At 37.0% G+C, this 24960-nt stretch overlaps 2 protein-coding genes across 2 annotated transcripts in view; one reads left to right on the top strand and one right to left on the bottom strand.

Annotated features, from left to right (window-relative positions):
* Positions 1–24960, top strand: part of LOC129246852 (uncharacterized) — a 35569-nt gene that overhangs the window by 2197 nt on the left and 8412 nt on the right. Inside the window, 6 exon segments of the mRNA XM_054885518.1 lie at positions 1203–1426; positions 21526–21671; positions 21752–21994; positions 22058–22282; positions 22360–22687; positions 22769–22917. Coding sequence (XP_054741493.1) covers positions 1203–1426; positions 21526–21671; positions 21752–21994; positions 22058–22282; positions 22360–22687; positions 22769–22917 — 1315 coding nt within the window.
* On the bottom strand, positions 9461–14485 carry LOC129246853 (glycoprotein endo-alpha-1,2-mannosidase). The gene is made up of 3 exons (XM_054885519.1): positions 13417–14485; positions 10280–10508; positions 9461–9908 (listed from the first exon to the last, which is right to left on the bottom strand). Exons 1-3 carry the CDS (start codon positions 14400–14402, stop codon positions 9639–9641), a joined length of 1485 nt encoding a protein of 494 aa, XP_054741494.1. The 5' UTR covers positions 14403–14485; the 3' UTR covers positions 9461–9638.

Here is a 24960-nt window from a genome sequence, read left to right as displayed (position 1 = left end):
GTCGGTACAAGCCTTTTGGATGGCCTCTATGGACGCAAAAAGTTTTCCAATTTTTCGGTGGTCAAAATGCAATAGGTTGAAGTCACAGGCAGCCATATCAGGGCAATACAGTGAGTGATTGTCGGTTAAAATGCGATTTCTAGTCAAAAAATCAGTCACAAGAGTGGGATCGAAATAAGCGCCAGCTTCCTACTTCGCGGTATTCAGGGCGAATTCAACGAATGCGATGCAACAAATGCTTAAAAACGCCAAGATAGAAAATTAAATTGACGGTTTGGCCCGTTGGCACGAACTCCTTGTACACAATTCCGTTGGAATCGTAAAAACAAATGAGTATTGACTTGATTTTTGACTTCTCTAAATGCGATTGTTTGGGTGGAGGTTCGTCTGGGACCTTCCATTCCGCTCTTTGACGCTTAGTTTCAGGTTCATGTTGGAAACACCACGCTTCATCAGCAGTTACAATTTAACAGTTGTAAAGTAAAATCTCGTATTTTCTCGCCTCTTTAATGAGGTCTTTCGAATGTTGAATTCTGAGCAATTTTTGGTCCTTAGTTAACTTGTGTGGAATGAAACGTGCACAGACCTTTCGTAAGCTCAAATGATCAGTTAACATGATGTTTGGAGATATTCAACTCCGATTCCATGAATTTCAACGACGATTTCGGTTGGATGGAGTTTTCGGTGATTACTGATTTTGGGCGAACCTCACAACAATCTCTGAAACGTGTAAACCACTCATGAACTCTGGCACGAGATAGACAATCATCGCCATACCCTTTTTTATCAATTCAAATGTTTCGGTAAACGTTTTACCGATTTTAAAACAAAATTTGATATTAGCTCTTTGTTCGGAACTCATTTTTGTACCGATGACACAAACATACTGACACTTTAAACGCAATAACATCGCTTCCACTGAACCCAGTGTCACCAAGCTTTCACTGGAAGTCAGCTAGTGATGTAACTTCCAACGCGCCAATTAATTAAAAAGATGGCGCCATCAAAAACATTTTTATGACGCTAGTCTTGTTTATTTTGGACTTCACCTTGTATGTACATAGGTACACCTTGTGGTAAATGAAATTAAATTGTACATTCCCAATTTGGAAGATTTTTCTTTGAGAAACGAGGGCACATGAGTTTGAAGTGTTTGAAAGATTTTGACTTTTTTAACAACAATTTCGTTTTATCTTATCTAGAAGCACATCCCCCAGTCACAGCATTTCGATACGCGTCACGCCGGATACCTCACTATTCCCTGACGAATTGAAATGTCGCATTTGCAACGACATTTTTCGTGACCCACGCACCCTAAATTGCTTGCATTCGTTTTGTTTTCAATGCTTGGTTGATGAGAATTTCAAGCAGGACTCAAGCATACCATTTTGGTCACAGCCTGGCGCGGAAGAACACGATTGGAAATGTGAGTATATTAATTAAGCTTCAATAATTAGTTGAATAGATAGTTAAGGTTTTAGTGGTTTTAATTTTAAGCTTTGGGGCAACACAATTCAAAGAGATAAAATGAGCTCACCAGTTCTGGTAATACTCCGACCACTCCCTTCGGTAGGGCACCTAAGTTATTCAGTAATAAAAGTTGTTTTCTCTCTCGCCAATAAGTGAAATTTGGATATCCAGCTGATGGACTATTCTTAATCTTAAAGTTCCCTATAACTTTTGTCGTTTTTTCAATTGTCAGGTAATAATAAATTTCCTAGTTACGAAACTGCACGAAAGTAAAAATATATTATTTTTCAACTATTCTCGAGCCACTAAGCTAGTAAGCCACTTACACAGCTACTCAGAGACGATATCAGTAAAGTCATCAAATTTGAAAAGAAGTTCAGAATTGAACTGGACGACAAGGTTTAGGACCATAAGAGGTTTAGAATATCCAAAAGGGGCGCCTAGATGTCAGTAGTGAATAATTCTTAAACAGTACCTTTTTTTGGGTTCATCTTTGACACTTGGCAAGTAGACAGATGTACAATTTTACCCAATAGAACATCGCGCAAGCCTCATGATTTTCTTGGTAGAAATAATCATCCGCATGAGTCGACAATTCAGAGGTAGGTGAAAAGATGTCAAGAAACTAGTTCTAATGAGGACAGAAAAGGAATGGCAGACCAGACTGTGTTTTTATCTATCTCCTCTAAACTGCCGAATACTACTAGTGTTTTTCAAGCAGAAGTCTTTGCGATCCTGCAGGCATGCAAAATGCTTAGGGAACGCGGGAGCGATGGAGATATTAATATTTTCTCCGATAGTCAAGCCACGATCAAGGTTCTGACGACGTCATGGTGCAGAACGAAATTAGTAAACTTCTGTAAGGAGAAGATCAGATCTCTTGACTGTGCAGGTAACATTTCTCTAATCTGGATTCCAGGAACATAGAGGGAAATGAAATTGCTGATGAGCTTGCCAGGAACGGACTGAATTGTCATCAGAGACCTCCTACTCGGGCATCGGTATCCCCCTGACAGTTGTTAAAGGGGAACTGCACAAATTATTTCTCAGGAAAGCGCAGAAAAGATGGAGCTCCATTACTTCATGTGTTATTTCAAAAACCCTTTGGCCCCAGCACAATATACGGAGGACTCAGAAAATCGTTTGAACTCCTCGCCATTCAATTTCCAAACTCGTAGCTGTGTTTACCGGTCACTGGATGATCGGCACAGATGCGGAAAAGCTAGCATTACTATTTAAGCGCCATTACAGAAGATTTGGGGACCTTTCAAAGAAAGAGACTGTTGAGCACTTACTCTGTAAATGTCCGGTTTTGGCAGCTAGGCTATTAAGATCACTTGGGATACTTTCTTAGAGGTCTCATAATGGTAACAAAACGGCGCTTCAGTGCTACTTGAAGAGTGCCAGACTGGTACTTCAACCATTTCTCCTACCAACCCACCTAAATATATATATATATATATAATTGGCGCATACACCCTTTTTGGGTGTTTGGCCGAGCTCCTCCTCCTATTTGTGGTGTGCATCTTGATGTTGCTCCACAAATGGAGGGACCTACAGTTTCAAGCCGACTCCGAACGACAGATATTTTTTTATGAGGATCTTTTTCATGACAGATATACACTCGGAGGTTTTTGCCATTGCCTGCCGAGGGGCGACCGCTATTAGAAAAATGTTTTTCTTCATTTTGATATTTCACCGAGATTCGAACCTACGTTCTCTCTGTGAATTCCAAATGGTAGTCACGCACCAACCCATTCGGCTACGGCGGCCGCCTACCACACGAATCTACGAAGCGTTTAAATTAGTCTGAGGAAAAGTCTCTGAGACACGGTAGGTTCTGATCTCGCCGCTTAATAATTTATTTCTTTTTTAATGAATTGTAATGTGTAAGCACGAAATAAATTTTAAGTGAACTCTAAAAAGATTTTTTTAATATTGTTTTCACCTAATTCTCTTTTTATATGATTTTTTTTACGAGAATTTTTTGGGAACGTATGTATCTGTAGTTCAGAGAAATTGAAAATGATAGAGGTTATATGGTATATTGACATTTTTTATTGATTTCCATTCGCACTACGCTATTTAAAGCTATTGTAATATAGTCAAGTATATGTAAGTATGTGTTACTATAAATTGATATTTTCATATGTATGTTTGTAGAGTAGTAAAATTTGAAAGTCTATAAGATTTTTTATTATTATAATTTGGTGTGTAGTAATACAAGTATATATGTATAGTATTTTATATATGTATATGCAAGTAGTGAAAATGCGTATTTAAATTATTGAATGCGAAAGAGCGTCCGCTAAGTGGATCCGACTCTCGTATAACAAGTGTAATTACTAAGCTAACAATTGCTTTTGAATATTTTATCGCTTCAATTTTTCCTTTTTATATATTATAATAAAATTTCTGTATGCTTTAATATATCTTAAGTGTATAAAGATTTTTTAGGATCTAAGAAGAAAATAATTTATTTATAGTTGATTTTACGTCAGAGTAGCTAATACAATTGGCATTATTGGAGTTACGATATTACCACATATATCATCATATACACACTTATACAATTTTGTGTACGAATATATGTGTTTGTAAAGTATGTAAGTCAAGTATTAGTCGGTCAAGAAAAAGTCGGTGCTTGAGAGTATTACTAAATTGCAGAAATTCGCCAAACCAATCTCAAATTGCTTTTGGGCATTTTTTAAAACTAGATTGACGGACTGAGCCAATTTGGCTCATTTAAAATTCTATTACTATGTACATATGTATATTAGGTTGGGGAAAAATAAATCCATTATTTTCTCGGTAGATGGCTGTAGTGATCTATATGGCGTAAAGTATCTGTGAAACAATTTAAAATTTATGCTCGTTGCCAAGGTGACATTTCACATTAAAAATTTTGTTGTTGTTTTTTGTTTGTTTTATTCACTTGTGAGTTACAGGGTGTCAACAAAGAGAAAATACGATACATTTTACAGTTTTTCTTTGATAAAGACGAAAATGGCAGGCAGGCCGCTGAAATTGTAAACGGTGTTAATAGTGCTGATATTGTAACAGTTAATTACGTGCAATTTGGGATTTCGTAGATTACGTTCAGTAATTTTTGATGTTAAATAAAATGTAGATAAAATCACAGGCATGTTACGGTCGCAGCATTGCCCAAGAGCTAAAAGAGAGCCAATATTTTTCTTTTACAGAAGAAATCGTTTTTCAAATACCTACAGTTTCAAAGATTTGCTCGTTATTTTGAATTTCTTATTTTTTTTTTAATTATAATTTTAGTTTTTTTTTATATAAATTTTTATTAAATTATAATTTTTATTAAATTTTAAATTTTCATTACATTATACGTTTTTATTAAATATTAATTTTTAATTAAGTTTTAAATTTTTATTCAATTATAATTTTTTATTATATTATTTTATTATTAATAAAAATTTCAGATTTAACAAAATATTATAGTCTAATACAAATTTAAAATTTTATTTTTAAATTTAGTAAAAATTGTTTTTAAATTTAGTAATTTTAGTAAAAAAAAAAATTTTAATTTAGTAAAAATTATTATTAAATTTAGTAAAAATTATTTTTTAATTTTGTAGATTTTATTTTTAAATTTATTATAGTAAAAGTTTTAAATTTGTATTTAACTATAAGTTTTTATTGAATCTTAAATTTTTTATTAAGTTTTAAATTTTTATTAAATTATAATTTTTTATTATTACAAAAATTTATATTAGTAAAAATTTTAAATTCAATAAAAAATTATAATTTAATAAAAATTTAAAACTACTTAATAATAATTGAATTAATAAAATAATTTAATAAAAATTTAAGATTTAATAAAATCTTATAGTCCAGTATAAATTTAAAAATAAAATTTAAAATTTAAATTTAAAATTTTATTTTTAAATTTAGTAAAAATAATTTTTAAATTTAGTAATTTTACTAAAAATAATTTTTAAATTTAGTAAAAATTATAATATGTTTAAATTTAGTAAAAATTATTATTAAATTTAGTAAAAATTACAATATGTTTAAATTTAGTAAAAATTATTTCTAAATTTAGTAAAAATGTTAAATATGTATTTAACTATAAGTTTTCATTGCATCTTAAATTTTTATTAAGTTTTAAATTTTTAATATATTATAATTTTTTATTGAATTTAAAATTTTTACGTTTTTATTAAATTTTAAATTTCGATTGAGTTAAAATTTTTTTAATGCTAGATGTTTATTTTCTGCCCACTTGTTTGTAAACCCAAGACAGCTGATATGCAGTTTGACGCTTCATCTATTTGTAAACGAAAAAAATACTCTTCAGTGAGAAAAAAATGTCTGAGGTACTTTGGGATCTCGCGAGCTTCCTTATTGATTTGTGTTTTACTTGTACCATAAATTGAGCAGTAAAACTAAATGGCATGAATAGAAATAATATTAAAGAAAATTCTACAGTTATTTTTGAGCACCTATCTTTATTTTTAATAACAATTAAGCAAGGTATTTTCATGGAATCTACAAGAAGAGATCCTGCCGTCTCTTCCAAGAGCTAGTTTGTCATGCGCGCTCAATATCGTAGCACAGCGCGCAGTTGTTTTTGAGCTCATCATATGAGTACCACTCCATAACGACAGCCTAAAGACTTTCACCGGGATCATGGAGGAGACTGACCTCAATTTTATTGACTCGAAACCATTCCTTTGCAAGACTGCTGATGTATTTTGGATAATTGGTAGTCCGTTCGATTCGATTGCTATCCAAACTGGTATTTAAAAGTTTCTTTGTGGTTCCATAAGGGCTGTCGCCAACTTGATATAAGTAAATTTTTCCATGTTGCTTTCTCAGAATTTCGTTCCCCTTCACCCGCTTCCTATTCCATTGGTGGTGCTGATCTCTCTACTTTGAATGAGATCTCCGATCTGGATGTTATTTTTGACTTAAAGTTTTTATTCCTAAGTCATATCAGTTGTACCATTGCAAAATCCTATGCTAAGCTAGCTTTTATTCGTCGTTTCAGCTCTGATTTTAGTGAAGCGTATACCCTGAAGCTCCTGTATACGTCTCTAGCTCGATGTAAACTAGAAAATGCGGTCTTCATTTGGTTTGCCTCAATTTGATTGCCATATTAAAATACTTTATCTAAAAGGTATTTGATTGCTATATTAAAAGACTTGAGCGTATCCAAAAGGAATTTGTTCGCTTCACGCTCCGATCTTTGAATTTTGTGGACCCCATTCCAAGCAGAGAATTGTCAATAGTTTGTAAGTGAACTATTTTTACATAAGCCTTAAATAAATAAATAACTTAACCAGCTAGAAAAAATGGTTAAGGAGTCGCCACCCCTCGAAATTTTTGTGGTGAACCGTATTAGGCAGACGTCAAATATATACCCTTTGGCACTATGTAGGTATAGAATCATTTTTGATTCATGAGTTCACTGTATGTTCTTTCAGCTTCCTACGGCTCAGTGTCAGATATTTAAAACATCGTGCTACATGAATTTTACCGAATCCTTCCCAGACACTAATTTAGAGCCTCTATAAAGCAGACTGTTCCAAATATTCACAATATCACAAGTATTGGAAAAGACCCATGAAAGCAGAATCGATAAACACCATCTTTTTGACGATTTTAAAGCTGCATTCGACAGCACGAAAAGGAGTTACCTATATGACGCGATGTCTGAATTTGGTATTCCCGCAAAACTAATACGGCTATGCAATATGTCATTGACGTTGCTCAATACCAGTAGCGCCGTCAGAATTGGAAAGGACCTCTCCGAGCCGTTTGATACCAAACAAGGTTTCAGACAGGGTGACTCGCTGTCGTGTGACTTCTTTAATCTGATGCTGGAAAAGATAGTGCGACCCGGCGATGGAACAATGAGCTGTATGAGCTTTACGACGACATAGACATAGCGCAGCGAATAAAGATCCAAGGGCTTCGTTCGAATGAAAACGAACGCTGAAAGCTGGTGGAAGCAGAGGAAGAGGAAAACCTCCTCTGCATTGGAAAGATGGCATGCAAAAGGACTTGACTTTGCTTGGTGTTTCTAACTGGCGCCAGTTAGCACAAGAAAGAAACGACTGGCGCGCTTTGTTAAACTCGGTCAAAATCGCATAAGCGGTCATCGCGCCAATCAAAAAGAAGATACATAATAAAGTAGACTATAAACAGAACCTTCTTTTGCAATACATGTTTAATTTTGTCAACTGTAATTTTTTTGTTTTGATTATCAGCAACCCATCTCTCGGCTTCTAATCTTTTTTCAACGCTCACCTTAAAAAGTGTTACAGCTCTGACGCTGGGACATAGAAATATTGGAGAGGGAGCCGAATTCGAAAACAAAACTATTGTTGGAACAGCCTATAGAACCAATTACGGTTGAAAGTGGGCTACTAATTCAAAATCAAGGCCTGCAATTTAGCCATACTCACACACACACACACCCTATATTGCTACTTCTTATTCGAACATGTAAATACCTATAATATAATACATATTTGCTACCTAAGCATACATGTGTACATATGTATGTATGTATGTAGATTGTAGTACAAATATAAAGTTTCCAATGCACAGCAAAACGTTTTATGGCCTCGACCATATTAATATGACTTCAATATCTGCCTTTTACATACCATCTGTATATATGTTTGTATGTATCATCTAATTATTTTTTAAAGAAAGTAACATGACCACTGTACTATAGTTGATTGCACATAGCCTCAGGCTTCAGCTAGATTTTAGCTACAAAATTTTATAAATTATATATATGTAGATATTTTTTATATATGTATGTATGTGTTAATTATTAAATCTCTATATTTATGTATTATTTCTAATGTACCTTAGTTTTTTTATGAATTTGCTAACGTATCATAATAACACCGTGCGCCAAAATGGAACGAAAAAAGGCAAGAGTGCGTTGTAGCAATTATGAGAGCAGAAGATGGTACGATGGGGCTATTTTTGTTAGAAATAAATGAATGTTGCACTTTTGTGCATTAGCGCACACTGTTTTCGTCTGAGAAGGTCGCTGGTGAAATTTTTCGGGGAATATTTTTGTGGAGCATTTTAATTCTCCATCGACCCTACAAATGTAAGATTTTTTAGATTTTTCAATGTAAGCTTCAAAATATCCCATACGGCTAGGAAATATTGGGTTAAGATGTTCCTCAAAAATATGCGCCATTAAATTTTATTATATACTCTTAAAGACGAAATTAATGGTAAATGTAGTTCTATTTGATTTTTCACGTGATAACGTCTTATAATTCGATTTAACAGGCTGCACGCACGCAAAAATGTGTCGTTACCTTGCTCATTAGTGTTACCTTGCTCATTGCCGTTACCTTGAATGAACTGCAAGCGAAAGCGCGGAGCGAACGACAAAGCAAACGAACGGCAACGTTCGACATCTCTCTCCTACTTAAGTGAGCGTATATGTGTATGTATATGCGCATATGTACATATATAAATTCACGTATTTGTATTTGCATATGCCTTCTTATTGATTATTTTTAATTTGATTTACTTGAAGAATTTAAAATAAAACCAAGTTTGTTAATAATACCTGTTGTTTTAATGTTATTATTATTTTTTGACGTGATAACGTCTTATAATTCTATGTAGCCGGCTGCACGCACCAAAAAATGCGTCGTTATCTTGCTCATGCGTCGTTACCTTGCTTGAACAGCATGTTATGTTATGTTATGTTATGTTATGTTATGTTATGTTATGTTATGTTATGTTATGTTATGTTATGTTATGTTATGTTATGTTAAAGTATATTATGTTATGTTAATGTTGACTCATTCTCTATATCCATACAAAATATCTATCAAACAAATAAAATTAAAATTTTCTTTTGAAAAATGCAACCATTCAATCAGTATTTGATAATCACGTTAAACTATCGTCAGTAAACCGACTTTACAGACAACCTCTTTTTACAAATAATTTAGATCAACTTGAGACCAAATTAAGAAAACTTCAACGCACGGTAAAAAAAAATAAAAATTGTGACATTTAAGAACGATTGCTGGGTGGTCCAATTATCTACAGCTCTTCCTCTTTCATAATTGCTATAGCCCATTCGTGCCTTTTTTCTTTACTGCCTCACAGTGCAATTATTTGGCGTTTACTATTTACGTTATTGGCATTCAACAAATGGTGTTATTCAAGAGTTCATAACAACTCGGCTGGCCAGGAACAGCAACAGCGGCCGCCTCATGACGGGTCTTTAAGAAATTTCCAACCCAATGTGTGGTTAAATCTATATACTTTGTTTTAGCGCCAGGATTATAGTCTAAAAATCCGGCCTTCGGGATGACTTCCTCGATTTGGCTACCATCCGGCCAGTTATTGTAGCTGGCTATGTTAATGAAGCCGACGTGATTTAGGATGGCCGTACGCCAAGCGACGCCATAGTACTGTAATGAAAGTGAAGAAGGATTTTTTTTACTTAAATTAATCTTATAAAAAGTGTTGCAAAGAGAAGTTTATTTTAAAGAATGAAAGAAAACTATAATAGAGGAACATCTCCTAATATTTGTTATGTTTTCCGATAACTGGAGGTACCTACAGTTTCATGACGCCTCCTAACGGCAAATGATTTTTTATGAAGAGCTTTTTCATGGTAGAATAAGCGACTACTATTAAAAAAATTCTCTCTATCAATTGGAGTTTCATGCTCGGAGTGCACGAACCAGGGCACTGCCCATTCGGCTAAGGTTGCTTGAGGTATATTTTTCAAAAACACTTATTGCATGATATTTTCATTAAATTCCTCTCCCCTACTTACCCTGCCATTACTGCGATGCCTTTGTATGTCACCGTGTCGTGGAAATTTATTACGTTCTGCAAAGCCTGGCCCTACTGTTGGCACAAATAACATTTTATACGTCAATGCGAATGATTTCAGATATGACCAATTCTTCCAGGTGCTCGCAAATGTTGCGCCATTGCTTGGTAACTTATTATAGTAGCCTTCGAAGCAGAGGCGTCGCATGATATCAACGTGATTTTTTAGTCTGTGGGAAAAATGCAAAAATAATAAGCAGGTTCATTATTTAGTTAAAAGAATGATGTGTTTTATTGAAAATATAAATTATTGAAATAAATAATTTTTTGACATCTAAATATGTAAGGAAGAAGTGACATCTTTTCGTGAACCCTCTCCTAAACCAGTCTGATCAAGTAAAATATTTGGGGAGATGTTCTCATTTTTGGTGGTCAGACTTCGAGCTCTACGCTCAGTCACGTTCAATTCGAAACTAACCACTGAACTGTCCTGATCTTTGCAAAAGATGGCTAAACAGCACTTTTCGTTTGCTTGTGAGAGGCATAAATCAGACCAGTGTTTTGCGTATTCGCCGATTTTCTGCTATCGAAAAAAATTTATCAAAGAAGTTGCATAAAATTTTGTGTAAAAATGGAATTAAGTGCTCAAAAACACTTGAAATGTTGACAGTGGCATACGGTGAGAGTACTCAGAGTCAAAAAAAATGTTTACAAGTGGTACAAGCTTTTCACAGAAGGTCGAGAAGATGTGAATTACGACGCTCGCTCTGGACTCCCCAGCGCATCAACAGCCGATGAAAATGTTAAGAAAGTGAAGAAAATTGTTATGGAGAATTGTCGAATCACAATTAAAGAATCTGCTAAGGATGTCGGTTGGCTCATGCCAAGCAAACTTTTCGGAAATTTTGTGCATCAAGCGTGTGGCCGCGAAGTGCATTCCCAATGGCTGAATTTTTACCAAAAACAACGTCGCATGAGCATCGCTCAGGAATTGATGAATGACGTCAACGATGATCCAGATTTGCTTAGAAGGGTGACGAATCATGGGTATACGGGCATGACATCGAAACCAAAGTCCAATCGCCTGAATGGAATAGTCCCAAAAAAAGCACGCCAAGTTCGTTCAAATGTCAAGGTTTTGCTCACTGTTTTCTTCGATTATCATGGCGTAGTGTATCAGGAATTCTTACCACAAGGTCGTACAGTACATAAGAGGTATTACCTTGAAGTTATGCGGCGTTTGCGTGAAGCAATACGAAAAAAACGCCTGAAAAATTGTGGAAATAAAATGCATGGCTTTAGCATCATGATAATGCACTTGCTGACCCATCTTTGCTAGTGATAGATTATTTGGCCAAAAACAACACCATTATCATGCCTCAGTCACCGTATTCACCAGACATGAAGGGACGGAGTTTTGCGACGATTGAGGAGATACCAACCGAATCGCTGAGAGAGCTCAAAGGCATACCAAAAAGTGCATATCAGAACTGCTTCGAGGATTGGAAAAAACGCTGCCACAAGTGTATTATATCTGAATTTCTGAATATCTGATTTATGAATAAAGAAATATTTTTTGAGAAAAATGAAAATTCACCTTATTGTTTTAACCTCGTATATCCCAGCCCTAATAGTAAGACATGCAGATGGACTAACTTAGCTGTTCGAAAATCTTGCAGGAGCTATAAAAATGATGAAAAGGACGAGAGAACGAGCTGCGCTCTCTGGAGGCACCATTTCTGGTGAACCGATTTCAGTCGGAAAATATCGTTTTTTTTTTTTGTTGTTTGATAAATTTTTATTTCTTTTGCTGAATTTGTATTATATGTATGCTCGAATTTATATAGGGTGATCAATCATGAGGTGCTTTTTTCAATAGTTAAAAAAAAACAAAAATGTAAATTATGTTCAAAACCTTTATTTATCATTTGAAAGGACATTCTTTGACATTTACTTTTTGAATATGACTTCATTCAAATGTTGGCCGCAACTACGCTTAAGGTGGTCCATTCTGAAGGTCCAATTTTCAATCATTCGACTGGTATGTCGTGAATAACACGCGTAATGTTGGCTTCCAGAGCTTCAATCGTAGCTGGTTTATCAGCATAGACCTTGAACTTCAGGAATCCCCAAAGAAAAAAGTCCAAAGGTGTGATATCACAAGATCTTGGTGGCCAACTCACAGGTCCTAAACGTGAAATCAGCTGCTCTCCGAAATGACTTCTCAATAAAGTCATTGTTTCACGAGCTGTATGGCACAGAACGCTGATTTTCATAATACAGTTGAACAATTTGTAGACGTTGTTGCGGTGTGAGTCTTTCCATGATGAAATGCCAAACGCTGTTCAACAAATCCACGATGACAGTTTGCCACAACTCGCGCGCGATCTGTAAAAAAACGCAAATGAAAAAAACTCCTCTTCATTTATCACCCTATACTATGAAAAAAAAGCCTAGCACCCTCACTAAAAACAAATTGCCAAAAATCAACGGTATTCTGTAGGCACTTGAAAATTTCTTCCATACAAATCATAGCTAGAATTTTTATAATGGAACACAAAAAAAAATCAACGGTATTCTGCAGTCTCTTGAAACTTCAGTCGGAAAACCCCGATTTTTTTTTTATACTTTTTTTGTTTTTTGCTGAGGTGTCATACTATTTCTTCCATACAAATCATAGCTAGAATTTTCATAATGGAACACCCAAAAAAAAAATCAACGGCATTCTGTAGGCACTTGAAACTTCAGTCGGAAAATAACGATTTTTTTGGTATTTTTTCGCTGAGGTTTCGTCAAATTTCTTCCATACAAATTACATAGGTACTAAAATTTTTATTATCGAAAAAAAATCCTGACACCGTCAACCAAAGAAATTGCCAAAAATCAACGGTATTCTGTAGTCACTTGAAACTTACACTTTTTTACACTAAAATTTAATAGTCTACAAGCTGCATACCCAAAAACATCTAAAAATTCCGATTAAAAAATAGTGGTGCGTTTATATTTTTGGTTTTTTTTTATAGTGGCCAAGCAAGCGTATTAATATTTGTTGCTGTATGTGTATTGACGTTCTTTCTAATTGTTTACAAACTATGTACACTGAGAAATAAAATTTCGCACCAAAAATTTCGAACTTACCTAATGTGCCCAATAAAGTATGCATCGAAAATGCGGCGCAAACTGTCCGAATGCGATGGGCACAACGCACGCCCCGCTGGCGTTTCACTCAACTTATAAGCATTGCTTACGTAAATCAATGGCACCAAACGCTTTCGCGACAACGAATACACGCGATAGAAGCTCTCAGCGGTTGAGTAGCGACGCACTGCCTCCAATTGTTGTTGCAGAAATTCCACACTCTGATTGCTCGCCACGCTAATCTCAAAGGTGATGCTCAAATTATAACTGGGCGCCAAGTCCAACAGTTGCTGATAGAGTTCCACCTCGCCCGCTTTGCCGCTGCAGCTGAGTATGAGCACGCCAATGCCACAGTTGCGTATGTTATCGAAATGCTTCTGCAGCAGGTTGGCGGTGGGCTTATACAGGCCCAGTGCCGGATAGAAGGCGGTGTTTAGTATGCGCACCGGTTTCACAGTTGTTGTTGTGGTCGATGTCATAAATGGTTGGACGGCGTCGGATACATCATTCAGCAACTCCTTAGCAGCACCGCGCAATTGCAACTGTGGAGCGATGGGATGCTGCTGCTGTGACTTTTTTGTCTTATACCAGGCGACGGGCGCGCTATAGAAGATATGCACACCCGTAGTGATGGCATCCAATGTGGTGTGCTCCTCGCCCGGCTCAATGGCGTTATATTGTTGTTGCTGCTGTTGCTTCAGCTGCAGCAGGCGTTCCTGTGCAATGCGTGCCTTCACCTTGTGTTCGTCGTACTTCTCCGGCACAATAACGCCATTTTGGCGGGGCGACTTCAGTGGTGGCTGCTCCAAGCGACCACCGCCATCATAGATGCGCGCTATAAAACGTTCATCGAGTAGACGTTCAGTGGAACCGACGTTGGGCGAAATGTTCAATACAACCACAGTCACCACAATCAGCGCAATGACCATGAGAAGAAAAAGAATTTTTAACTTTCGACGATTTTTGACATATTTCTTGAGTAGCATTTTTTAGCTGCGCTTGCAATTGATGCAGCATTTTACAAGCGATGGCGGAAAAAGCGGCAGCAGCGAGAGCGGCCCCACCACACACGGACCGAATGAAGGACTGACAGAGACTGTGAGTCGATTGTGTCGTCCTTGTGGTCGCTGTGGACTATAAAATCGCTAAATTACATTCTGTCGATGTGTGTGTGTGTGTGTGTGTGATTATCTACAAAGCGAGTGCTAGGCACTCGAGCGTTTTATATTTAATGCACAACGTTCGGTAGTATCCGCTCTCTTCCTCTTCTTCTGCATCTGCTTTTGCTTTTGCTTTGCTTTCTACATAATTATGCCTATTTCTGCTTCTTCTTCTTCTATTTTTCTATTTTTGTTTTCAGCATTTAGCAGTTGCCTTTTTTTACTGCATTCTTTTTTAGCACAACCCCCTTGTTTACTAGAGAATTTATATTGTATGTATGTGTGCATGTATGTATGTATATGTGTGGATTCATACTTATCGATACTACTGTGTGTATTTGGTTCGCGCTTTACGTGGCTGTTCGTGTATTAGTGTATGGTGGCCATGTGCTTCCTGTTTATGCTTTCACTGCGAGTAAATTCCTCTATTCCACTACCGGTTGGTTATTGTTTACATTCAGTGCGCATGCGCGCTTCCAATGAGAGAAAGTTGGTAGCAAAACAAGAAAAAGGGTGGACAGAGGTAGACTGGAAATGAATACTCGTATTAACCGTTATATCTAAAATTAGTAGCTGTAATCAGTAACGGTGGCTGCGATAGCTGTGCTCGGTTACTCATGGCTGCCTTTCACATGGTTCCAGGTTCGATGTCCATTTTGAATATGAAATTTTTAAAAGTGAGAAAAACTGGTTTCTAATGGCGGATACCCCGCGGCAGGCAATTGTAAATCTGCAATTGCATTGCCGTGTCGAAAAAGCTTATTATAAAAACCAACTGGAGTTCAGGGGCGGTATAAAGCTGTGAGGTCGTCTAAGTTTGCGGTGACGTTGCTTTAAAAGAGTGGCAGAGCCAAAACTAAAAACATTCCAACAAAGATTCAAACAAATCCGCATCATTCTGTGATGAAATTTAAAGGATGTTCGACATGCCCGACATTTTCCTTGATGGGTTAGGGGTTGTCAGAGGCCCGAAAAAAATATTATCTATATATATAAAAAGAAGTTACATGTCCCTGGTAATCTTATAACTCAAGAACCGCCGAACCGATTGACACAAAAATTTTAAAGTTCTTTCCTATCTTTGAGGAGGTGGTTTGTGTGAAGCTTGATTGAAATCGGTGCAGCCGTTCCTGAGTTATGACATTTTATGTGAGTAATAGTTTCCTCTCATACGAAATGCCTGTATGGGAAAAACAACAACAAATACACAGCCGAAACGTTTTCTAAAACAATTGATTGCTGAAACAATTACAGGAGATGATGGATATCCACAGTATCGTCGACGATCAACTGAAGACAGCGGTAAATCAACTGTAATTAAACTTCAAAATCAAGACGTTGAAATCGATAACCGGTGGATAGTTTCGTACTCACCGATACTGTCAAAAATGTTCAACGCTCACATAAATGTAGAATATTGCAATTTTCTAAAATCAATCAAATATATTTGCATGCATGTGAATAAGTGCAGCGATATGGCTGTTTTTGGAGTGGCTCCTGAAAATAGTCATGACGAAATTTTGCAGTATCAAATGGGGCGCTATATTAGTACGAATGAAGCTGTATGGCGTATTTTATCGTTTCCAATTCATGACAGACATCCGGTTGTTGTACATTTGGCAGTTCATCTTGAAAACGGCCAACGTGTTTACTTCACTGCTGCAAATGCCGAACAAAGAGCAGTAGAGCCGCGAGCAACTACACTGACAGCTTATTTCCAGTTATGTGAAACGGATGAATTTGCCAGGACTTTGCTATATTCAGAAGTGCCACACTATTTCACATGGAATGCATCAACAAAAAAATTTCAACGTCGCAAACAAGGCACATCTGTTGATGGTTATCCAGGTATTTTTCGAACAGATGCTTTGGGACGCATTTATACAGTTAGTCCAGCTAATATTGAATGTTTTTACTTGCGACTTTTGTTGGTGAACGTACATGGACCGCAATCATTCCAAACTATCAATGGTCAAATGTGCGCCACATACCGTGAAGCATGTCAACAATTGTAGGTATTTCCTGGAAGGTGATACGCATTGGGATGCTACGCTTCGTGATGCATCAATTTCATCTCCACCAAATCAAATTCGTATGTTATTTGCGATCATAATATCAACATGTTTTCCATCAAATCCACTGGAATTGTGAAATAAATACAAAGATTTCATGGCTGAAGACATTTTGATTCGACTTCAACATCGTTCCAATGATCCTGCATTGCTGCTGACATTGGAAATGTATAATGAAGCCTTGATAATGATCGAAGATTTGTGCCTTACTATTGCAAATAAAGCATTAGGGCAATTAGGATTGACTCAACCAAATCGTCCAATGCATGATGTATTTGAACGAGAATCGCAACGCGAACAGCAATTCGATCGTGATGAAATGCGTGCGTTCGTACAAACGTATACTCCACAATCAAATGATCAACAAAAAGATGCATATGACAAAGTGATGCAAGCTGTCAATGACAACACTGGTGATATGTATTTTTTGGATGCACCTGGCGGCACTGGAAAAACATTTTTGATTTCATTGATATTGGCAACGATTCGGTCGGAACGAAAAATCGCATTGGCATTTGCTTCCTCCGGTATTGTAGCTACATTACTTGATGGCGGCCACATAGCACATTCCGCCTTGAAATTGCCATTGAACATGCAAGCAATTGAAACACCAACATGCAATATTTCAAGGAGTTCTGGAATGGCTAAAGTCTTGCAACAAACATCGATTATTTTATGGGACGAATGTCCAATGGCCCATAAAAAATCTTTGGAAGCCTTAAGTCGAACATTGCAAGATTTGAGACAGAGTCAACAGCTTTTTGGCGGTGCATTAATATTGTTATCTGGTGATTTTCGTCAAACGTTGCCTGTTATTCCGAGATCAACACCAGCTGATGAAATTAATGCATGTTTGAAAAGTTCAGTTTTGTGGGCACACGTACAAAGGCTTTCGTTGACGACCAATATGTGGGTGCGTCTTCAAAATCATTCATCAGCACGTGAGTTTTCAAAGCAATTGCTGAAAAATTGCAAGTGATCAAAATGGGCTTATCATGTTACCGAATAATTTTTGCATAATTGTATCATCAAAACAAGAACTCATTGATTGCGTTTTCCCAAATATTGTTCAAAATTACAATAACCATGATTGGTTACGAGAACGTGCAATTTTAGCACCAAAAAATATCAATCTCAATGAAATCAATTTCCACAGCCAGGAAAAATTGCCAGGTGATTCGGTAACGTATAAATCCATTGCTACTGCTATGAATAATGAAAAAGCAGTCAATTATCCGGTCGAATTTTTAAATTCTTTGGAACCACCAGGCATGCCACCGCATAATTTGAATTTGAAAGTTGGTTTGTCGATTATACTTCTCCGAAATCTTAATGCACCGAAACTTTGTAATGGGGCGAGACTTTCAGTGAAGAAATTGATGCCAAATTTAATTCAAGCAACAATTCTCACTGGCAAAGCAAAAGGTGAAATTGTACCAATACCGCGCATTACATTAATACCAACGGACATGCCATTCGAATTTAAACGTCTTCAATTTCCTGTTCGGCTATCTTTTGCTATGACCGTAAACAAAGCCCAAGGGCAAACGTTCCAGGTGTCTGGAGTTAATTTAGAGGAAGCTTGCTTTTCCCACGGTCAACTGTACGTTACATGTTCGAGAGGTGGAGCGCCAAAAAATTTGTTTATTTATGCACCACGAAATAAAACAAAAAATGTTGTGTATACAATTGTATTAAATTAAACGTTGCTTTTCTTTTTCCGAAATAAAAATAAAAATTATTTCATTTTATTTTGTATTATACGTTATTGTGTTCACAAATCAAATCTTTTTAGCAATACATTTTTTATCGAATTGCAAGTCATTTTGGACGAAAATATAATAAAAAATTGAATGCTCCAGGAGGAACTGAAAAAACATTTTTAACTTAATTTATTTTAGCATAATTTATTTAGCATAAAAACTTGAAATGGAAATTAAAGAATCAAAGTTTAATTACAAGTTTTTATCGGCTCTTTCACCTTACCTGTATATAGGTGACCACCACAATCAAATTTTAAAAAAGTACAGAAAAGGCTATTGTGACATCTTTAGAAAGTATGTTGAATGAAAAAATCAACTAATTCAACTGTTTAAACATTTTACGAGTTCTATAAAGAAAACTTAATATGAAAAATTTCTTGCGATATAAAAAAAACATTTTATGTATGGTGGTGCGAAGCCCACTGGGTAATGCTAGTTTTTAATAAAAAATATTAGTTTCAATAATTTTTTTTGCTAGTCAGCTGCTTTATTTTACAAAAATAAAAACATAGCGTCATACTACATACATACATCATGTTTCGACTTGACTTCAGCAAAACTAAAAAAAAAATTAACAATTGTAAAAGTTATCGCTGTTTGTATGGAGCCCGTTTCTCCAAAAGTCCCTTACGGTGATCATCACAAGTCCTTGCAGATTCATCTAAAATCAATTGGACAAGAGAAATTAGTTTTATTAGTAGATAATCTGGTGCCTGATCGATGTTTTTTTTTCAAAATGAACAAATTGGCGGCCTCAGAAAATATTTTTCAAATTTTCGAGAAAAAAAACCACAATTAAAAAAAGTCCTTCGATCAGGCACGAGTTTTTTATGTTTTTCAAAAGCAGTATACATTTTATTGAAATCTACCAAGCGGTTTTTAAGTTACAGTGATCACCAATTCAAAAAACATAGTTTTGAGAAGAACGCATTTAAAGTTTTGCGAACGCTCCGGAGCGCCCGAGCACCCTTTGCTAATTGTTGAATAACTCGAAAAGTATTTGTCGGATTCACTTCAAATTTTCTCACAATATTTTTAAGATATTATGCCTTAAGAAAATGGAAAAAAATCAATTTTTTTTAATTTTGACTACCCCTTAACCCCTTAACATCAATCGACGAAACCAAAATTGCACGTAATTAGCTATTACAGTATCAGCATCATTAAAACCATTCAAAATTTCAGCGGCCTAGCTTGCATTTTTGCCTTTATCAAAGAAAATTTGTAAAATGTACCGAACTTTCTCTTTGTTGACTTCCATTGTTAACATCCTGTAACTCACAACTGAATTGAACAAAAAACAGCTAAACAAAATTTTTTAGTGTGAAATTTCACCTTGACAAAGAGCATAAATTGGAAATTGCTTGATCGATACTTTACGAGATATCGACCAACACTTCTACCTACCGAGAAAATAATAGATTTCTGGAATATTTGTGGAATATTTTAAACCTTTAACTCTCATTTTAGCGGGACATTTTAGGTTATTTTCAGTTTATATTTGATCTTGAATTTAACTCATACCTTCATAAACTCTGGTTATTTAAATTGATGAGCGGAAGTTTGTTTAGAGGTCAGTGGATTAATATGTTGATGCTGAAAAACATAGTTCCATTAGAAATAGAATACCTCACAAGGATCCTCAATATGTCCTTAACCGCTCTCATAATTCCTGACAAGTGGAAAGCAGGCAGAGTGGACCTACTATTGCAATCTAGGAAATCTGCCAACTAAGGGAAGTATTATAGTCCGATAACTCTCCTTTCTTTAATAGTGAAGGCACTTGAGACACTCCTACTCCAACTGTTTACGACACACTGATCCCAACTACACATAAATATGGTCTGTCCTAGTAGCGTTAGACCTGTCGAAGACTTTCGATACAGTACATACTAGCCGATAGTCAACCCTTCCGCAGGGACTAAAGTACTGGTCCGCGAACTACAAGTGTGGTGGCCAATCGTCTGTATTCTTTCGAGACCACAGCTCAAAACAGAGGAGGAGAAAGCAATGAATGACACAAGATGGTGTGCTTCCATCCTTGCTTTTCAACTTTTACATTTCGAAACTCCCCCAACCACCAGAGGGAGTTTCACTGGTCTCCTATGCTGATGATTGTTCGTTAATGGCGTGTACCAAAATGGACGTTTATCTCGCTGACTGCGAGGAATATCCAGCTTTAATGAAGGAGATCAAACTGCCCTTAAAGATGAAAGTCGATGACACACCAATACTTACCGTTAACGACCCAAAAAATCTGGGTATCATCTTCGACAGTTTGCTCTCCTTCTCAGAGCATACAATCCTAATTGCCACTAAGGTCTAAACAATAAACCTCAAGGTCTTCAAATCGCTAGCCGACAGCACTCGGACCAAAGACAAAAAATTGCGCTGCGCACCTTTGGTCGCCGGGTACTAGTGAGTTGCAGTGGAAAAAGCTTCAGAGCTGTCAAAATGCAGCTATCAGGACAACAAAGGGATGCCTCTTGATGTCTCCCCTCCAACACATTCGCAACTAGGTGCCATGCTCCCAATTAGGGAGCAAAGCAAAATGTTCAGCAAGCAATTTCTGCCAGTTTCTTACCGCAGGAATCACCCGTGCAGGCACTTCTTAGAACCTGAGCCACCTCCCATGCGAGTCATGAGGCATTTCTTCGCCTACACCATGAGATGCAGTACCAAACAGGAATGCAACTACTGGATCGGATAGTGTATAGACAGACATTAAACAATTTTCATCGTGACTCTCTTACAACCTTCCTAAGCACCCGATCCTCGATTGCCGTTACCGGAGTCCACCCATTGCAGACGAAGAGCTTTAACTACCTTGTGAGACCATAAGTTTTACGCAAACATAATTGAACAAATTTGAAGAGTTCTAAAATAAGTTAGCCTCCCCTCTGACTAACGGTGAGTGTCCGCCCAAGGGAGATTTCATTGTATATTTTAATTCACATTAGACGCCTAATTTTAAAGTTTCAAATAATTATCTCAAGGAATGTGGTTATGGTGAAATGTTTAATATATTCTACGCATTCATTAATGGGTTAATGCAAAAATTTGTACCGCTCTCTCTCTCTCTTACGTATTCCTTTTTTTACTTTGCTTTGAAAGCCTCTAACAAGTCGAACTGCAGCGTGCAGTCCTCTTCCCCGGATATGTCGTTGCGCAGCGGCTCCACTTCACCTTCCCGTCAACGACACTCCTCATTCAGCTTTAAGCGTAAAAAGTCACTCGAACGGATTTTATTAAAAGCGAGGGTGAGTAAAAGATTAAATTACATTTAATACATAGAATAAAGTTTGAAAATTTACCAAACTGTTTCTTCACATATTTTCAGTCCAAATCCGATGGCAAGAGTTCGGAAAGTTCCTCTTCACTGCGCATGAGCGTTGCACCCGAAGAACGCTTCCGTCATATCAGCTGTAGTGTTTGCAAATATTCGACTGTAATACCTGTGGGTGGCATACGCCAATTGCCACAGAATTTATTGCTCGTGCGCAAAATCGAAGCCATCAAAGAGGAAATTGGTGATGAGGTGCTAACGAAAGTTTGGTGTAGTCTGTGCTTTGATGAAACAAATGTGAGGACAATGAAATACATTTGAGTGCCAACAATTTTTTCATGTGCTAAAATCTACTTTCAGGCGACCTACCATTGCACCAGCTGTACGCTGAATCTCTGCACGCTTTGCAAAGAGTCGCATGAGCGACAGCGCAATACAGCCGATCATCGTATAAGGAATATTATGGAATTGCGACGCGCGCGCAAACAACAACTACCGCTCGCCGATGATAATAAAAATTTTACACTAAAATGTGGCATGCATCCGGGCTTCGAAATGAAATCGTTTTGCAATAGTTGCCTGCAGGTGATCGGCTATAATTTATAAATAAAAAATGTGGGTGGCATAAATTTTCCTTTTCACTAATCATTCCTTTTTCTTAGATCGCCTGCGCCGACTGCCTTGTCCTACTCCACAAGGGCCACAGGCATGAATCGATTGCAAAAGCTTTTACGAATTACTCCAAATTGTTGCACGACGCTGTGGATCATACGCGCCCACTTTGCAATTATGCCGAGCATACAATCGAGCGTATGAACGAAATCGCCAAGCGTATAAATAAGAGATGTGATGATGCACAAATGCAGATAGAAACGTTTATACGTCAATATTTCGAGGCGATTGAAGTACATCGCAAAACGTTGCTGCAACAGGTGCATCGTGCGCGCGAATCTAAAGTGGAAATGATACTCGAGCAGCAACTGGATTTGGGTCAGTATTAGAGCAACTGCTTGCGACTTATTACTTCTTTTATAATTAGAAAAAACTTGCAACTTTTGATCCATTTTGCAGAAAAACGCAATAACGAGTCCATTAATGCATTACGCTTTGCTCAGGAGCTCACCGAAAATGGTTCCGATGTTGAAGTACTCTCTTTTCTAAATATACTGCTGCGGCGTTTCGAATATTGTCAACAATTTAAAATGCCCGTTGATCCAAAGGTAATAATGTTTACTTAATTAAAGTGATATTTTTTTGGGTGAGCTGTAGAGCTGCCGAAACTTATCCACATAATTTTTGGAAACTGCTGCTAGAGTGACAGCTCTTGACCGAATATCTGATTCTTATCCGAATCGTCCAGGATAAGCAAACCGGAATATGGTGAGAAAAGGGGTTACCGTTGTTGTTGTTGCAGTTGTAACAGTTCATAAAACCATCCAATGTGCAAAATGTAATGAAGTTGTCGGTCGTCTAGCGCATCTAACGGTAGGCGAAACAGGAAACAGGCTGGTTCGGCAGGTTGTGACCAGAGGAAAATGAATGTGTGAATTTCAGTGGGCATGTAAAGAGGTGACTATTGTTGTGTAGGGTACATTCATATGCCAGGCATATGTTGCATAATCTGGGTAAATAGTGGAAAAGTAGGAGTTTAACTTGCAACAATATCCAGAACGTAATTGTGACAAGGCGGCCGACGTAGCCGAATGGGTTGGTGCGTGACTACCATTCGGAATTCACAGAGAGAACGTAGGTTCGAGTCTCGGTGAAACACTAAAATTAAGAAAACGTTTTTTCTAGTAACGGTCGCCCCTCGGCAGGCAATGGCAAACCTCCGAGTGCATTTCTGCCATGAAAAAGCTCTTCATAAAAAATATTTTGTGGAATAACATCAAGACGCACACCACAAATAGGAGGAGGAGCTCGGCCAAACAACCAAAAAGGGTGTACGCGCCAATTATATATATATATATAATTATGACAAGGTCATGGAATGGGTCGTAGTAGCACTCCGATGACGACAATCGGGCAGCGAAAGCTCATGAAGATGGTTAAAAAGTCGCGGTGAATGTCGTAGATAGCCTGCCGGTATACTGAGAGTTCAAGCGGGTCTTGCGCATATATACAGTTTTTCAAACAGCTATCCACGAAACCAGAGCTAAGAATAACTCCAACGTAAAATCGATGATCCTATATGACTGTAAAACAGGGTCTATGGCCGTTGGAACATTAAAAATACTGCAGACTTTCATATGTAGATCGCTGCCTTAGAGTCATATTGCGCATAAAGTTGCCCGATAACTGAGTGTCAAATAATGAAGTCCTCACCCGAGGTAGGCAAAGGCCAGTTGAAATTGAGAATCGTGAGCGTAAATGAAGATGGATTGATCTTATTTTGCGAAAACTCCCGACTGACATCAACTGAATGTCATTTGACTGGAATCCATAAGGCTCAAGCCGTAGAGGCCAACCCAAAGGATCTTGGAGGCGAAGCCTGCTCGATGAATTCATGGCAGCTCACGACTCGCTGACATGGCCGCTAATAAAGCTTAAAGATAGAAATCAATTCCAATGGATTTTTTTTTGTTTCGGCACTTTACGCCCTCAGCAGGTGCACTCGCAAATAATAATACAACTTCGATAAGAGTGATTATGCTAACTTTCAAGTCTAACTATGAGAACATTTAATGTTATTTGAAAGCAGTGGCAAGTCTTATTAAATATCTTATATTTACTATATATTCATGAAGTTTTAAGCTTTAAGAGAGCCATAAAGTCCTTCAGACGTTTATTTTATTATATCCGCTTCCATTCATTGTTGGTCAACTTTGGAAAACTAAGTCCAATATCCATTAAAGTTTGTATCGACAAATATTATGGGACTCAAGTAATCCGATTGTCAATTTTAAATAAAACCGCGATAAACCCCTTTTTTTGATCCATTTCATTTGAAGAGTAGAAGTAAAGCACGGTAAGCTTTTTTTATTTTTTTTATCAATTTTCAGTTTTAAACATCTACTTTACTGAAATCTACTTTGTGAAAGGCCACACGTAGAGCGATATCCGTACGATGCTCATAAGTCTACTAATCTATTGATTAGATTGTAAGAACTGCCGACGCACAAAAAAGGATCCCCACTAGCCTTTCCAAAGTTTCTCTTCTTAATTGGCGCGACTGACGTGATTTCGGCGGAGTTTAACAAAGTCGTTTCTTTCTCGTGCTAACCAGACATACCAAGTGAAGCCAAGTCCTTCTCCACCTTATC

This window comes from Anastrepha obliqua, chromosome 5 (genome assembly GCF_027943255.1).
Source record: "Anastrepha obliqua isolate idAnaObli1 chromosome 5, idAnaObli1_1.0, whole genome shotgun sequence".
In the NCBI taxonomy this organism is placed as follows: Eukaryota; Metazoa; Arthropoda; class Insecta; order Diptera; family Tephritidae; genus Anastrepha; species Anastrepha obliqua.
Note: the sequence above shows the minus strand (reverse complement) of the source record. Positions and strands in the feature narration are given on the sequence as shown.